Raw genomic sequence first — 17,516 nt, 5'->3', positions numbered from 1 at the left:
ACGTAATTAATGGCCGACACCTCATTGCATTAAGCAGCAGGATGCCAAAGCTCATCATGCATCCTCCTCACGAGCTGCCTTCTTGTTTAGAGCCAGTCCAAAGTGATGCAGGGACAGGAGCTGCCATCCTTGCCAGGTCCTGCACATGGGGCGAGGTGGGCACCAGGTAAAGTCACAGGAAAGGTGAAATGGGGCTGCTGACAGGTCATGGCTGAAAAACCCCAGCTGAGGCACATCTGGCACACACCAAAACTACTCCTCTTGGGAGAGGTGCCCCTTGGCTCCCTCCACTGTCCTGCCTTGTGCCATGCCCTCCACTCCCCACCACCACTTGGGGCCATGGCAGCTGCCTGGTGGCCCCAGGGCAGTGAGGAAGGTTTCCCAGGGGGAAGCACCTGGGTTGAGGTGATGCACCAGTTCCCTGCAGGCAGCTCAGAGGAGCAGCACTTCGGGATGCTGCAGGCATGGGGCTGGGTGCCACTGCCAAGGAGCTGCTAGTCTGGTGACAGGAAAACTCCAGTGGCAGCTCCAGTACCCACAGGCTGAATGCCAGGACTACAGCTGCTCTTGCAAGAGTGTTGTGCCCAGGGCACTTTCTTTCTTGGGAGGAAACCTGTGCCCAGGTATTCTCATCCTGGACGGTGCCAGGCTAACCTGCTCTGGAGGGAGCCTGTCTTTGCTTGTGGAGAGGGACCCACATTCACAGCTGGCAAAACCCCAGGGGTCCCCGAGGGACCAAGAGGCCAGACCCAGCTCTGAAGGGCCAAGCCTGGGGCAGGGCATGGGCAGGGCACAAGCCACCTGCCAGCAGTCTGGGCAGCCCCACCATGGGCTGGGGCAGCAGAAAACCTCCTGGCTCTTTCCTCCCACTAATGCAAGGGAAAATAATCCCACAGGCAGCTGTCTGTGCTCCTCGCTACAGCCAGTATGCTGCCCTTGTACCCCAGATATTCCCTGTCTCCTCCACCTCCATCCATGCTGCCATGGCTTTGCCTTGTGGTACGAGGAGAAGGACAAAGACCTCGTAGGAGCAGAGAAGCCCACCTCCAGTGGGACATGTCCTGGGGGCAAAGCTGGCACTCCACGGGCACTCCATCCCCTGCCCCACACCTCAGGGCCATCCTATCCCAGTCTCCTGGCAGGATTTGGGGCTTTTTCCACCCCATGCCAGACACCAGCTGGGCCATGTCCCCACCTGAGGTCCCCTGTTCCCATCCCCCCAAGCTGGGTGGAGGAGAGCAGAGCTTCCCCAGTCCGATTCCTTTGGAATCGCCGGCTCTCTTTTCTTTCTGGCTCAGCTACCTTACAAAGACCCCAGAGCCACAGCAAGAGCCAATTTCCAGCAGGAACCTGGCGCTGGGCTCACTTGGGAGGATTACACCAGGCTGCAGGAATTAAGGGGGGGGAAGCCCAGCTGAAACCGAAGCCTCACTCAGCTCTTCCCAGCCAGGGCAGGGAGTGCAAGTCCAAGGCTGGAGGTGATGGGAGGGACTGGGGCTGCAGGAGATCCTCTGGGCATGGCCCTAACTCACAGCTCCTTGTCACAGCTCTGCCCAAATCATGTCCCTGGGCACTGGCCTTGGGGACACAGGAGGTGGCTGGAAAGGCTCACCCGCATCTCACCATGGGGAGGGATGAAGTGATGGGTGCATGGCTCATGCCACTTCCCCTAGGACACCTCCAGCCTGCAGTCACAGAGCTCTTCTCCCCCCACACCCTGGGGGACACGTCCCTGCTATACAGAGCAACTACATCAATGGGGTAACTCCCCCACCCACCCTGCTGGCAGGGTCCTGGGCTGGCTGAGAGGCAGGATCCCCCCCAGCTCCCAAGGTGGCCACAGCACTGACATTTCCCATTTACCTCCGTCCAGACCAGAAAAAGGAAAAGCTCTGTGTTTCCTTCAGACCCTGTTCCAGCAGCCAGGGGACCCTCTCCAAGGGTTGTGTTTCAGTTACATTAAAACCTTGCACATAATTAATTGACATCTGCTGTAGAGCAACACTTGTGTTCATTCCTTTTTCATGAACAAAAAAACTACTGGAAGCTCCCTGTTTTGCTAGACCTCACCCTGCTGGAAGAAAACCCCCTCCTTCCTCCCTCCCCAGCTTTCCAGCATCCTCCTGATGATCTTTTGCCTTTCCCAGCCTTTTCTGTGGCGTTGCCCCAGTGGGCTGCTGGAAATCCCTCCCTGCTCTCCCCTCCACACGCCCAGGCTCCCCACCAGGATAGATCCAGGGAAGAGCCATTTCGGAATGCTGGAAGCCCTGCCAGGGGAACAGGGCTGCAGCCATCCCCCTGGCTTCAAGCCTGCCTGTGGAGAGGAAAACCTTGGCAGCACGTGACGCTTTTCTTCGAGCACTTGAGATCAGCTGGTTGTAGCTGCAGAGAACTGCGAGTCCTTTGTGCGGAGCCTGTGCTGGGCTGGTTGGGAGTCCCACACCCGCTCTGCCTCGGGGCACAGATGGCTTTGCTATCACCGAGGATGGTGCTGCTTGCTGGCTGCTGCACGTACAGGCCACAAAAGCGGGAGCTCGACCTGCTGCCTTGGCATCTCCAGCCACATTTTCCTCCTCCTCTCCGTTTCAAGAGCAAGCCAGCAGCAGCGCCCAGGCCCCGCACAGGGCCAGCCACGCTGCACACCCTGTCCCTGCTGCCCAGGCAGGGGGGCTGTGAGGAAAAGCCCCCTGGTGCATTCCCCTTATTGCTCTTGTTAGGGAGCCCGCAGGACTTGTTGCATAGCACAGCAGCCTTAATGGATCTTCCAGGCTCCTCTCTCTCCATGCAAGCCGGGAAACCAGGTGCAGCTGAGCTGGTGGATGCTGCAAAAACCCTGGCTGTGGGAAAAGCCCATCGCCTGGACCGGGGGAATCTGCTCATTGTTTTGGATGTACTGCAGGGAAAACATGGATAAACATCCCAGTCGGCATTGCAGTAGCTGGCCCAGCCAAGGTTCATGAAAAGGGATTGCTGTTATATAGCCTCCTACAGGCTGGGGTTTTTCATGATGCTTCCCTTGGAGTGGGTGTGGAGATGCCAGAAGAGGGGGATGGGCAGGCTGAGAAGGTCGTCTGTGTCCAGGAAGGTGTCAACGGGGAGTGATAACTTGGAGTAGCCATGAGAACTGCAGATCCATTGCCCTGCTTAGCCTCTGCCCAGCCAAGACCCAGGGAAGGATGAGCAGGGAGCTGGAGGTACTGCTGCTCTGACTCCATCCTTGCTGCCTCCTGGGGCCAGCTGATCCCATGACGTGCAGCAGCAGGGGAAGCTCCATGGCAAGCAATGTCTCCATGGTCCTGGAATTTTCATGGCAGCTGGGAGGTTGGGTGTAGTTGCAAGAGCACCTTGCAAAGCACCAGTGCCACCAGCACAGCACCAGTGAGTGGAGCTGCTGCTGCAGGCTCAGTCCCCCCAGTGCTGCTGCCTCCCCTGCTCGTACCCCCCGGCTTGCTGGGACAGGCCAGTGATCCTCAAGAGGCGCCTACAGAAATGGAGAGATCAAAATACACCAAAAACATCTGAAATGCATCAAGTCTCTCTCTGCGGTCTGCTTTCCATTCAGGGAGGTTGCTGCCAGGTTACATGGACCCACTGGTATGTGAGTCCGTGGCCACAAGGCCAGAGGTGGCCCAGGAAGCCTTGGCTCTCATCTCATCTGTCCAGAACTGCCTGACCCTCCCTGGCAGCACAAGGATGCTAGGGGTGATGTGGGAGAGGTGATGCTGTGGCCCCAGCGCAGAAGCTGTGCCCTGAGCACACATCCACCCCACATCTGGCAGCACCTCTGGCAACAGAGCACTGGCCATCCCAGGGTGCAGGGTCTGTGCCTGCCCAGGGTGTTCCTGCTCACTGCTCCCTGGGCCAGGGCAGCCCAATATCCCATTTCCAGTCAAGCCTCATCCCAGTCTGGAGCTGGAAGAGCTGCAGATCTGTTGTTCCCTGATCACCCACCACTGAGGCTGTCAGAGCTTCCCAGTGTTTAAACCAGGTTATAGAGATGCTGCCCATGGGCCTCTCCCCTCCACATGTCGGGTGTCACCCTGGCCATGCCAGATGGCCATGGTGTCCCCCAGTCTCTGCAAACACTCCAGCTCTGCTGACCTGGCAGCTGCTGCAGACTCGAGTGGGACCCAGCCAAGGGCGAGTTAATAAAACTGACAGAAAAGCTCCTTTATGTTAAATAATTAAAATAACTGATCCAGTCCTGATGGACGTCCAAAAACACCAGCAGCTTTGCAGCTTTAATGAACTTTCCAGATCTGGAGGCTCTGGATCCTGCTCTGGATCCCCAGCCAGCCCTTGGGAGCAGAGCTGCTGCCTGGCTCCCGTGTGCCCACGGGCGCTGCCACTCCTGGCTCCGTGTCCTCTGCCAACACGGCTGGGGACAAGGATGTTCCCAAGCAAAGCCCTTCCCATCCTGGCCACTTTTGCAGGACCTTGCTTCAGAGTGTGAGCAGGAGGGGAGCGTGGTGGCTCCTCCAAGGCCTGTGCAACACCTGGGGACACCCTGCCAAGCCCTGCTGTGGGTTTCCCTAAGCCCGTCCGGAGCTGGGCCCATACGGAGCAGCCCTGGAGCCAGGAGGAACCTGCTTTGCTCCCACTCCCCAGCTGGGTGCTGGGTTCCAGGAACTTTTTGAAGTGCTTTTCTCCTTCTCTGGCAGGTCCAAGCAAGTTTGGCACTTACAGTTTTACCCTTTGGGCAACAGGGACCAGTGAAGCTATTTAAAATGAAAAGCATTATTTAATTCACACTGGGATCAAAGCATGCAGAGAAGGATTTTCAAACCAGCAAACCACATGTAAGCCCGTCTGCCACACCCAAAGGACCACTCCCCCCACCCTGACCCCACTCCCAAGCAGCCCCTGCTCGCTCCTACAGATGTCTTGGCATTGTCCCCACGGCTCAGGCTGTGCCCCAAGCACCTCGGAACCAGCCTGATGCTTTTGATCTCCTCAGCCCACCTCGTGTCTCACCTCTCACACACTGGCCAAGTTCATACTCCACCCTCTCCTGGTGCCTTGGCCCCAGTTTTCCTCTGAGACCCCAGAAACCTGATGCCTCCCTCCCTGCACCACATGCAGCACCATGTGCAGCACCACATGCAGCCATGCAATCCAGCATCCACAGCTTCTGATGGGACAACCTGGATGGATGCAGACGTGGTTTACACCAGGCAGGCAGAGCCTCCACTCCTCTGTTCTCTCCTAGAGCTGGTCAAGCTGGAGGAATGCTGGCCCTGCTCCCCTCCTCCAGGCACCCTGCTGCAGCCTCCTTTTCCCTTTGCGCAGTCCCTGGGATCTGCAGGGAGGGGAGAACTGGGGGTTGCAGTCTCTGCCCAGGACCCCAGTGGCCAACACTCCCACTCCCACACCACCTTGAGCCCAGCCTGGCTGGGAAGTGACCCCTTCCCCATCATCCTGCTCCATCCACAGCCCACATCCCACCTCCCATGTCCTGCATCCCACATCCACACCAGCAACGAGGACATCACAGAACCACTCCACCACTGTCCTTCCCCTTTCTTCTTAAGCCATCCCAGACCCCCTGAGTTACGTCCATGCTACCCCACTACCCTGTGCTGCTGGGCTGCTGCTGTCCCAGGGAAGGGCAATCCTCAGACAAGGCAGGAGCTGCAGCCACGGGGCTGCATTCCCCAGGGGAGAAGGCAGAGCGGGCAGGGAACCCTCCTGGCCCTGCAGCAAGGAGGTGCCCAAAGTCCAGTAAAATCAGAACGTGGGATTTGCTCCAGGCTGAGCAACGTGGCTGAACAAACTCACGGAGCATTTCCCATCCACACCCCACTTCTCATCCAGAATTTACTGCCTTGTGTGGTGCTTTATAGCGATGCAAAGTGCCGTATGAAAGCTGGCTATAAAGAGCAAGAGCAATGACTGTGGTGGAGCCCACTTTGGAACCAGCTCAAGCACCAGCTGTTAAGGATTTATTACCATCCCATTTCCTAAAATGACTTTTTAATAACTTATCAAATTAAGGTACATTGAGGAGTGACTAAATCACTATCAGTCACTGGATGGGATGAACAAGGCTGTCCTGCACCATCCCCAAACAGCTCCCACAAGGCTCTGCCCACTCCCCAGTGCAGGAGCCATTTCAAAAAACAACCTGGAGCAGCAAAAAAAGCACACAGGAGACAGCCGGGTTTCCATAGGAAAAAAAACCCTTTTATTTAACAATATATCAGGTTCCATCACGGCTCCATGGAGTTCAGATGCCACAGAGCTGGTTACCGATGCTGATGATATGCTACTGGGCAGGAGAGCTGGGGAGAAGGCGAAAGGAATCAAAAAGGAGGAACATGACACGAAGAAACAAAAGTCTGCAGTGCCAGGGAGCGTGGCCAACAAGACCCTGGCACCAGCACCACCAGGAGCCCGGGACGATCAACCAGCGCGGGATTGCCAAGCCCTGCTCCGGGATGTGCCGTGAGGGACCAGCTGTCCCCAAGGAGGGGCTGGCACAGAGGGTCCTCGCCCCCTCTGTGCCACAGCTGCAGCACCAGTGTCCCCCCCAGAGCCACATCCCTGCTGCAATTCCCAGCCCTTGGCCAAAGCTCCCATCCCACCTGCCCTGTGCCAGCAGCGGGACAGGCTGCATCGGGGCTCCAGGTCCCAGTCCACTCCCCAGCTAATGGCAGCAGAGGATGGAGAAGGAAAACCTGGCAGCCTGGATGCTCCAGAGATGCCAGCACAGCAGCAAGGGGCGGGGGCAGGGGCGGGAGCCCCGCGGCTGGTTGATCGTGGGACTCACCCTCCTGGGGCTGCGGGGCCGTGGATGCGGTGGGATGTAGACGTGGTCACAGCTCTGAGATGCGGGAGCGCGCGGGCGGGTGGGCTGGTGTGCGGGGGGCAGGGAGGGAGGGAGGGGAGGAGGGAACCAGCCCTGCTCCAGCACCTCCAAACCCCCCCGGGGCAGCCAGGACTGTGGCAGCCTCCTCCTCCCCCCCCCCATCCTGCTATAATTGCAGATCCATAAACAACTGCCCCACTCCTGTGAGCAACTGGGACAACAGGGCTCCCAGCTGCCTTCCGGCTGCCCACAGGGAAGTGCCAGGCACGCCAGTGACACCGGAGATGGTGACAGCAGAGATGGCTTGGGTGGGTATGGCCACCTCCCCGAGGGCAGGCACCCTTGGCACTGCCCTCCACAAACCCTGGGTGCTGCCCAAGAGGAACCAGCCACCCCCAGCCCAGGCACCGAGCAGAGAACAGGCTACACTGGCAAGTGGAAAACAAGAACAGCTGGGAAACAGGATCTGCAACAAGAGCAGCTTCACAGGTCCGGAAAAGCGGATCAGGACCTCGGGATGTCACGTTGAGTTCCGACACCCCAGGACAATCTTTTTTGGTTCAAGATAAAAAAAGGAGATTAAAATCGGATGCTCCTTTAGTTCAACTTGTGTGACTGAGCCTCTTGCCTGTGCTGGGGCTGGAAGCTCTGCCTGGACCCGGGATGGCCAGAAATTCCCTAGGGATGAGCCAGGTCTGCTCTCTGCTTGGGGCCTGGCAGATCCTGCTTTGTATTGAGGGCACAGCCCCCCACCCATCCCAGTCCCCCCAGCCACCCTGCACACCAGCACAGCCCCCGGGGCAGCTCCAGGGCTGAGAGCAGTATGACAATGTTTTACACCCGTTCTTGTGGTTTAAAATTTCTTTTTTTCTTTTTTTTTTTCTTCCTTTTTTTTTTTTTTTTAAGTTCTCGTTTGTTTTTCTAAGAAAAAGCAACCAGAAAATAATTCAGAGTTTATACAAAACATCTTTACATTATTTCTTCCAAAAAAGACTAGTATTTACAGAAACAAAATGGAAAAAAAAAAAAAGATTTAAAAAAAAAAAAAAAAAAAGAAAAAAACCAACCAAACTTCAACACTTTCCATGAAAAGAACTGCAGGGACACACTCCATTTCAGGAGCCAGCAGACCGAGGTGCTCAGCAAAAACCAAGAGTTCTGATTTCACCCTTTCTTCACTTATTTACAAGGTTTCTCAGCCACCCCCAGCAACAGGAGTGGGGCTGACAGGAGCTGGCTGGGGACAGGGACAGCCACCATGGGAAGCCACCCTGTGCCCTCAGTTTGCTTCAGGGAGGACTCATGGCCAGATTCCTTCCTTTCCCCTCCCAAAGTGAACCCAAACTACATCACCCCCTGCCTGCCTTCTCCTTCTTCACACCAGCTGCTGCTCCCCATCCATAAAGCATCCTCTACCAGCACTGTCACCACTGCCCAGCATCCAGCTCTGCCCTCTTGGGGTCATGGTTTTGCAGAAGGAAGAGGGCACTGGCAATGGAAAGGGGGATTTGAACTCTCAGACACAATTTTCTGTGATTTCTGAGAGCAGATCCCATCCTCTGCAGGGATGGGGGGTCCTGGCCCCCCAATAGCAGCCCTGGGTGGGCAGTGATGGCACAGATGTTGCAGAGGAGAAGAGGCTGAAAGGTGCTGTATGGGAGGGGTTATGGTGGTGGGGACTGGGGGTGTGAAGAGAAGGGCTGGGCAGGGGGAGCAGCTACAGTGGCTCTTCTCCCCTAAGTGCAGAAGCTGGTTTAAATCCATCCCCACAGCCAGAGGAGAGCTGGGGCAGCCTGCTCTGCTCCAGCCCCAACTCCTGCCTTTAAAAACAACAACAACAACAACAACAAAAACACCCAAAAAACCACAAACCCAAGAGGGTGACACTGAGGGATGGTCCTGTCCCGCTCAGGACAAACCCCCAAAACCCCCAGCATAGCACCCCAGCCCCTGGATCCCTGGTCTCCTGCTCTCCCCCTCCTGCCTGCTCCTCATCAAGGCACTTTTGCAGAGCAGCTCTCTCGCTCCTTGGGCACTTCCTAAGGTGGGTTTCAGGGCGCTGGGGACAGGCAAGGACAAACCAGGCCAGGCAGCCCCTGTGCCACCACAAAACCACTGTGGCGAGCAGCCCTGGTGGAGCAGGACCCCCTGCCCCATGCCTGCTCCCTGAGCAAAAGCAGCTACTTCTGGAAGGAAAAAGAAAGCGAGGAAGGAAGGGATGGCTGCCGGTCCCCAGACTGGGACAGCCCAAGGACAGGCAGGCAGCAGGGCTCTGCCAGCCCCACCCTGCTACCAGCATCAGCCACAGCACTGGCAGGTCCTCCTGGGGAGAAGAAGCTGGGAGCAAACCCACCAGAAGAGCCCAAGGCTCAGCCCCTCCCAGTTTTGGGCAGGAGAGGGGCAAGGCAAAGGCAGAGCGAGCCTGGGACCCCCAGGAGGTGGCAGGGCTGGGTGATGCTCCCTTGGGCTGGTCCCCAAAGGCAGGTCCCACAGAGGGACACCATGCTGTCCTGGTAAACCAGGTGGGTGGAGAAATCTTCAGCTCAGCTCCCAGCCAAGCCCAGCCTGGTGCTGAAGCCGGCCCAAGGGCTGCCAGCCCAGAGTGCTGCCCACCTCCTGCCACCCCCAGCTCCCCCTGCACAGCCTAGGGCTCAGCTATCTTGTTCTTCCAGTTCTCCTTTCCAAGGACAGCCACGCGCAGCATCACTGGCTGGGGGACAGTACCGGGGCTGCAGCTGCCCCCCCTGCCCAATCGCTGCCTCCCACTTTGCTTCCAGCAGGCTCAGCCCCAGCCTGATGGAAACCCTCAGCAAAGGCTTTTCTCTCCAGTGGGGCACTCCTGGGGAGTCAGGGAGAGCTGCCGGGCTGAGGCTGCTGCTCCGCACCGGGAGCGCCCGGACCCTCGCACACTGAATGCTTGAGACATGGTATAGGTATTATTATTTTTTTTTTTTTCTTCCTTTCTTTCTTTTTATAAAGAGACTAAACCAAGAGTCAACAGCTACGAACACAAAAGTTTAAAAGGGCAGTGGTGGGAGCAGGGGGGTCAGCCCCACGGCCGGGACGGAGTGCTGGAAGGAGGCGACGGCAGGTGCCCGAGGGCGGCGGGCGGGAGTCCCGCCCGGAATTCACAAAAATAAAAATGTTACCAAAAAAAAAAATTTAAAATAATTATAATAATAATAATAATAATAGTAGTAGTAGTAAATCGGGTTTGCCAGCTTCCTCCCTGCACAGTTGTCTGCATCTTGGCACCTTGGCGAAGCATCCTCCTCCTCCCCCCGCGGCTGCTTCCCCTCCTTGGGCTGGAGCTCCCGTCCGCAGCCCCGGCGTCGGTCCAGGCTTGGGGACCCAGCGGTGGCCGCGGTGGCCACGGGCACTTCACGCAGGATGTGGAGGGGACAGAGGGAAATCCCAAAACGAAAAACGGACGTGGAGTCTGGGGCCTTGCCGGCGGTGTCCAAACGGCGCCCACCCCCGGCCCCGGCCAGCCGCAGTCTGGAGAAGAAGAGGAGGAGGCTGAAGGCTCACCCTCGAGTCTTGGGATTACAAAAGCTTGAGAACTACAAAACTAAATACAAAGGGGAGAGTCGTCGGGCGGGCGAGTGAGCCATCCGCTCTGCGGCGCCGGACCCGGTGCCCCCCGTGCCGTGGGGTTCGTTTTGCTTCCTCCCTCCTGGCGCCAGACCAGCCGGGGGAGACCCAGGGCAGCTGCCCCCCGTGCTCGGCGCTCCCGTGCTCCTGCATCAGCGGCTTGCCCAGGCTGCTCCTCACACCTTGTAGTAAATGTTGGCCGGGCTCTGGGGAGGCATCTCCTGGACAATGTAGACGGGGTGCCCGTAGTCCCCGCTCACCTTCTCGTAGTGCGGGCAGTAGTTGTTCTCTGTAGTCCGTAAGGGGATGATGATGTCGCTGGGCTCGGAGCCCGCGTTCCCACTGCATTTCGGGCTGGCCAAGGTGCTGAGGGACAAGGCTGCAGCTCGTTGCTGCGTGTGCTTCCGGTGCCGCTTGCGGATCTTGATCAGGAGGACGACGAGGAAGATGATGATGAGGATGAAGATGACGCAGCCGGCGCCGATGGCTGCGAAGACGGCCACCTTGGAGCTCAAGAAGCCATCGCTGGGACCTTGGGTCTCCTGGCCGTCCTGGTTGACGGGGCCTGTGAGGCAAGGGGAGAGGGGTTCAGAGCCTTGCTCCAACTGCGCAGGGACCCGCGCACCCTGCAGGGTGAGCCTGCCCTCCACTGCAGCCCGCTCCAGGCGGGCAGGCAAGAGCCCTGCAGACCCCCCCTCCTCACTCCACACTGCTAACCCCCCTTCCCATCCCCCAGCGGATGGAGCTGAGAGCTGCTTGTGTCCGGATGACAACCAGATCCCGGGAGCCTTCAGTCTCCAGGACAGACCTGGATGCTCTGGTGAAAGTGGTCTCTGATACCTGGAGCCCTGCAATATCCAATTACTGACCCCCACCTGCTCCTGACCCCCGGGCTGGGGCAGCCCCCTGAGGGGAGAGCGCCTGGCTGGCCGTACCAGGCGAGAAGAAAAGAGCAACTCTTCCCTACTTCATCTGATTTCACTTTTCTCTCAGCAGGGTCAGGAACTCAGGAAACCACCTTCAAAGTGCTTTCACACTGGCTCAGCTCAAAAAGCCGAGGACCTCACCTCCTCCAAGCCCTCTCAGATGTACTGCGAGGAACAGATGGGCAGCGAGGAGGAGGAGAGTGCTGAAACAGCACTTCCCTGTGGAGCTCCTGCCAGGACATACCGGAGCTGGGGAAACAAATGCGAGCTGCTCCGCACGGCAGCCCGGCTGGCTGTGCTGGGCCCTGAGCAGTCCCCAGCCAGAGGGTGCAGGGATGGGGTGAGGAGATGCTGCGAGCAGCAGGGATGACAGAGCTTCTGGGAAACCCATCTGGATCCTCGCTCCAGAGCACCTGGTATCCTTGGGATCCACGCTCAGAGCTGCCTGGCCTGCCAACCTCCAGCCCGCCAGTGGGCAGAGCCCCTGTTTTTCCATCCATCCATCCATCCATCCATCCATCCATCCATCCATCCCTTGCTCCCTCCCTCTCCTGGGGTGTCCCTGGCAAAACCCACCCGGCTTGCCAGGCTCCTCCACTGGTGGGACCTTGCTGCGTGGGCTCTGCGTGACGATTTTCACCGTGTTGTCAGACTCCTTGCTCGGCCGACTTGTCGTCAGCTGCTCTGGAATCACAGCATTTGGATCTGGGGAGGAGAGGAAAGGGATGGATGGGAAACCTCAATTCAACCTGGACAGCAGCAGCTTGTTCCCTCACCTAAGTAACAAACTGCCCTCACAATCCCAGCTGACCACCCTCCACAGGGTGCAAAGGAGATGCAGGAGCAATGGGAGATGCCAAGAGCACCAGAGCAAGGCTGAGCTGCTCCAGGGCTTGTGGGAAGCAGCTTCCCCACCCTAATCCCCCCCACCCTGCTTTTATGTTTTCTGAGCTCCCGTGTGTGGGTTGGGGCAAGTTTCTCACACAGGCAGCAGGAGGAACGGAAAGGGAAGGGAAAGCAGCCTGCCAAGGCTGCAGCACTGCTTCTTCTGTTTATTATAAATATTGGCCCCAAAGTGAAAACACAATAATGAGAAGCAGCCACCAGGAGCTGCGCATCCGAGTCAGGGGCCGGAATAAGCCTGGGGCATTGCTGGGGCTGGCAGCTCAGGGTGGGAGGTGTTGGGGAGCTCCCTTCAGAGCAGACCCTGCTCTGCCACAGCATCACTGTCAGCAGTGCCCTCAGTGTCCCACTGCCACCACCAGCCTGGCTTTTACCCACCCTGGCAGAAGGACTCACCCTGCCCCACTTTCATGACAATCTTCATGGAGCGTGTCTGGCACACCCCTCCTTCCCGATTCTCCAGGCCATCCAGTGTCCCATTGGAAGTGGCTGCAAGAAAAGAGAGGGAATATTAGGGAGAGTTTTTGGGACCTCAAAGAACACCATCGGGCATGTACCCAATGTCCCCAGGGACCACCAGGAGCTCAGCACCTCCTGACATGGGGGCTTGTTCCTCCCCAGCCATTCCTTCATGCCCCCACAAGTGTTCAACACACCAGGTTCTCCTTTTCTGCACCTCCAGAAGATGTTTGCAGGGTGAGGATGTGATCCCTCCAGCTTCCCCTCGCTGCCACAGCCACACAAGCGAGCCATTCTCCACGCCTGCACCCTCCTCCCCCTTTAATTCCTGGATAATTTCCTTTGCTCCTCGGTGTATAATAGGAGCACATGCATATGCACAGTTTAAATTATACATATATAATTACACACTGTGCCTCAGTAAAGAATGTAAACTCAGAGCCCCAGCGGGGTTGAGTGGCTTTAATTGCAGGGCAGAAGTCAGTTAAATTCACATTAACTTTTTGCTTGAGCTGGTGCAGATTTTTAAGCCTTTCGATCCCGTGGGAGCCACACGTCTCCCAGTGCCACCACACAGGAACCCCCACCAGCCCTCTGCCATGGCAGGGATGGCTCAGGGCAAGGGGGAATGTGGAGGGGGGAAACCCAAACCTGAGGATTACAGGACTAAGCATCCAAAGAGCAGATTCTGCTAAACAGACTTATAAAAACCCGGATTCTGGACCCAAAAAAGGGTCCCTGTTACTCAGCAGACACTGTGTTGAGATGGGGTGGGTGGGTTTGGCAAGGGGGGACAGTTCTCAAGCCAGCACCTCCATCCATCCAGGCAAACACAAACTATCCCGATATACCACCATATCCAGGCACTGGGATGTATGCACCATGGGAAGCAACAAACCCTGGGAAGAGCACAGCAATGGCGTTTGCTGCGAGGGGGGCTCAGGGAAGGCGAAGCCATGAGAATCACAAAGCTCCAGGGATCATGCCACAGGGACAAGGCAGTGAAGCGGAGAGCAGGACTTGGCCAGCACAGCCAACACCGACCCCGAGCCCCACTGCCAACACCCAGCCCTGGGGTTCCAGGCTGCCTCTGCAGCCCAACTCCTGCCTCCCACCCCTGAAAACTGGGGCTTGGGGAAGGTGGGGGACTGGTGGGGATGAATCCCTCAGACCCCACCAGGTGCCAGCGAGGAGGTGACGGACAGAGGCTGGTGATGGAGCAAGGTCCTTTCCCTCTGCGCTTTTTCCAGCCGCAGGACCCTCGGGTGCCTCCACGAGGACTCCAAGCTGGAAGGCGAGCCTGGATCGTATGGGGATGTGGGCTCAAAGTCCATCAGCTCCGTCCAAGTGCCTCCATGCAACCAAGGCTCTCGTGTGAAACACCAGCAAATGTTTTACTAATCAGGAAGCCGCGGGGCCGTCCGCTGAGCTATCGCCTCTCCCGCGGCAGGTTCCGCCTGCCAGCAGCTCCCTGGATGGAGCTGCACATCCAGGCATCTGGGATTTGCTGGCGGGCGTTTTGACAGGAGCACTGTCAGCACAAATCCCGATGCAAACGCCTGGGAAACCAGAGGAACCTTCCCTTAAAACCTGCACGAGCTCTTCCCAACATGAATAAGAGCCAGGGGCCTGAGCAAAAACTCCCCGTAAAGACCTCTCAGGCAGCTAAGTCCAGCAGAAGGCACGGCAGCACAGTTCTCCTGGGCCAGAGGCACTGGTTTTGGGGTGAAATAAGCTGATAATGTCCCAAGTCACAGTCCTAAAGCAGTTCCATGAACAGCTTCCCAGCACAAAGCCATGGATTATTCCATCTCAAACAGACTTCAACCATTCATGCTGCAACACAGCAGGGAAGAAAGAGAACAGAGCAGTCTGTAAAAACCAGCCCCTGCGAGACCTCAGAAGGTCTTATTTAAAAGGTAATGACATAATTATATCAAAACAATCTACAGAGTAATATGGCTTGAGTGTGGGGAACCAGGAGATCCTGCAAAGGTAGAGCACGCAGCGGTAATGGGAGACAGCAGTTCCTCCAGAACAACTAAGGAGACATTGTATTTGGATATGACAAAATTATTCCAGGTCCAAACAAGACAGGAGAATGGCAGCTGGAGCACAGGAATGGAGGAGGGGGACACAGCTGAGCATCCTTCCTCCTGTGCTTCACACGCAGGACTTTGTTCAAGAAGCCTCTTCTTGTTCTGATCATCATAATGATGAGGAGAGAAAACAGCTTTGAAAGGGAACTGCATGAAAAAAAAAAATGAAGCAGCTACTAGAGAGAACATTAAAAAGGGCAGCTAAAAGGGTAAAACACTTCCAAAAACCATGGTGATCGTCTCCAGTGCAGCCTCTTGAAAACAGGACACATGCTGCCACATTCTGTACAGATCCAAAATGGGCCAAGCCAAATCCAAGCAGGATGCTCCACACAGCTGGTTGGGCTTCCAAATGTCAAAATTCCATCCAAACGGCTAAACCAGGTGGATTTTATATAAATACACAGGACAGACTCATGTGTTGCTGAGCAGAAGGTCCAGAAGCAGGAGGGGCTGTGGCCAGAGGGTCCCCACCAACACAGAGGCAGTGGCACTGCAGGCTCCTCCATCGTGCTTCGGTGCAAAGCTCAGAGATGGAGCCGATCCTTGCACTCCTTTTTTTGCTTCCCCAGTGGAAGATGTACCAGCAGAAGGCCACAGATCAGGCTGGTGCTGCTCCAGCAGAGATGTGCAATCCAGGAGGCACCTGGTGAGCAGCAAGGTGAAAGCCCAAAGCATCCATGATCCTCGCTGCTGGGAGAGCAGAGGCACCACCCACCATCCACAGCAGAGGCACCGCTGAACATCCACAGCAGGTGAAACTCAGTGTTGGCAAACGCAGGCTAACACAGGGGAGGAAAAGGTTAGAGACACAGGCAGAACAGCAGGCTGCAGGAAGAGGCAGCTCCGGGCCTGGGGACATCTTGGGAACAGGGAATGGCAGGTCTGAAATCTTGGCTGTGCTTTTCACATACCCCGTTGGCTCCAGGCAGCTCTGTCACATCAGCAAGACTTAATCCAAGCAGCCCCACAACATGGAGTGTACGGAAGTGTTTCCCTGCCCCACTTCCATTTTGGAAGGACTTAGTTTGGATGTAGGACCAGGAGAGCAAAAACAGCTTCTGGACAGATGACTTCTACTTGGGCTTAAAGAAAATGCAGGTCCCAGCCCCGAGAGCTATTAGATGCCTTTGCCTTAATGAAGCATTAAGCCTCAGGCTGCTGAATGATGAGGATTTAACATTGATACCATTAACCATGTAATTGCTTGTCAATTTAGAAGAAATGCTCAGCCTGCATGGAAGCACAGGCAGGACCTCTGCTTGCCAGCATGACTCACCCCGGTCCTCAGACACAGGAGGAGTGAAATGCTGTGTCCCAGTCTGGTGACACACACCAGCTCATTGGGACACGACACCTCTGCAGGGAGGAGAGCCCCAACAAACCCCATGTTTCCACCTCCAGCAGCAAGTGGTGCCATGTGCTGTCCCTGCTGCACCATGCTCTGCCTCCTCACCACAAGCACTCCGAGTGTCACCAGAGCTTTGCTTCCTCCCCGAAAAATATTTCAAACAAGAACTTGGGTTTTGGCAGCTGGGAGACTCTGGAAGTCATACCTGGCAGCAGATGAAGGCAAGGGTCTCTTAAATGGTCAGTTTTGGACAGAGCGAGACATATGGTTTCTCTTCTGGATTCCCTCTAGCAGGACTCCGTTATGATTTGGGCCCCAAAGCACAATTAATGTGCTGAGACTGTAGCAAATCCAAGTCTCTTTCCTTTTATTATTCTTAATTACTCTTCCATCTGTGCACAGCAGCCCTGCTCCAGGCCCAGCCAGGCACTGCCTGGATGCAGCCTGGACACCCACTCCACGATCCTCCCCTTGCTCCCAGCCCTGTCCGAGACCCACGTTTCCATCAGACAGCTTGAAGCAGAGCATCCCACCAGCACTGCTCCCTGCCAGGACTTCAGGATGCCCTGACCCAATCCCTCTGGAGCAGACGGGGTGGCGGGAAGGTATCAACTGATCATGCCATGGAGCAGCTGGTGCAGAGCAGCCACAGCTCAGCCAGGACACACAGACAAGTCTGAGAGCCCCTCCTGGCAGGGGCGAAGACCCTACGGGTGGCCTTGAAGATGTGCCCCACACATCGACACTGTGCTCAGACACTGTGCCAGCAGACCCTGCCCAAACCTGACTATTGAAAATAAAAATCTAGTGCATGCTACCTTCCCAATCCTCCAAGTCTCTCAAGTTGTTTTATGCACCCTCGGTAGCGAGGTGCAGGTGCTGCACTGGCAGAGCTGCTGTTTTGCTGCCCAGCTCCATCACAGGCTCATTCTTCCCCCCATCCCAGCCAGGGCTGGCACCCCAGGGTATCTGCAGAGCCACCTCCAGGTCACCAAGCAGAGGCTGTTGCCTTCTCCACTGCACACTAGGGCCCTGGGGCTGCCCAGAGAGTCTGGCTTGGTTGCAGCCCCTTCTCCTCCTCCCCAGCCAAGCTGGGGACACACACAGCCCACATTCACTGTATCACCATTGTTATTAATATTATTATTATCATTATTTCCTTGCTGGGCCTCGCTGAGGGGAGGTGGGCCTGCCCATCCCCTCTCACACACGTCACCTCAAAGCCCTTTCCACCAGCTCCAGCACATTGGCTGGGTCGGCTGCCAGAGCCGGGGCAGGGGCTGCACGGGGGGGCCGAGCCCCTCGCTGTCACACTGCCAGCAGCAGCCTTCCAGCCCAGAGGCAGCTGCACTGGGAAGGGGCCCTCAAGCCCCAGA

The 17,516-nt window shown here is 56.8% G+C and overlaps 1 protein-coding gene across 1 annotated transcript in view; it reads right to left on the bottom strand.

Moving 5' to 3' along the window:
* Positions 1-6,161: 6,161 nt before the first annotated feature.
* Positions 6,162-17,516, bottom strand: part of EFNB1 (ephrin B1) — a 65,977-nt gene continuing 54,622 nt past the window's right edge. The window contains exons 3-5 of the mRNA XM_051630402.1: positions 12,628-12,720; positions 11,905-12,033; positions 6,162-10,967 (exon numbers count right to left, since the gene is read on the bottom strand). Of these exons, the coding sequence (XP_051486362.1) occupies positions 10,579-10,967; positions 11,905-12,033; positions 12,628-12,720 (611 nt within the window). The 3' untranslated portion in view covers positions 6,162-10,578. The remainder of the gene's footprint in view (positions 10,968-11,904; positions 12,034-12,627; positions 12,721-17,516) is intronic.

The sequence above is a fragment of the Apus apus genome, chromosome 12 (assembly GCF_020740795.1).
Source record: "Apus apus isolate bApuApu2 chromosome 12, bApuApu2.pri.cur, whole genome shotgun sequence".
NCBI classification, from domain to species: domain Eukaryota; kingdom Metazoa; phylum Chordata; class Aves; order Apodiformes; family Apodidae; genus Apus; species Apus apus.
Note: the sequence above shows the minus strand (reverse complement) of the source record. Positions and strands in the feature narration are given on the sequence as shown.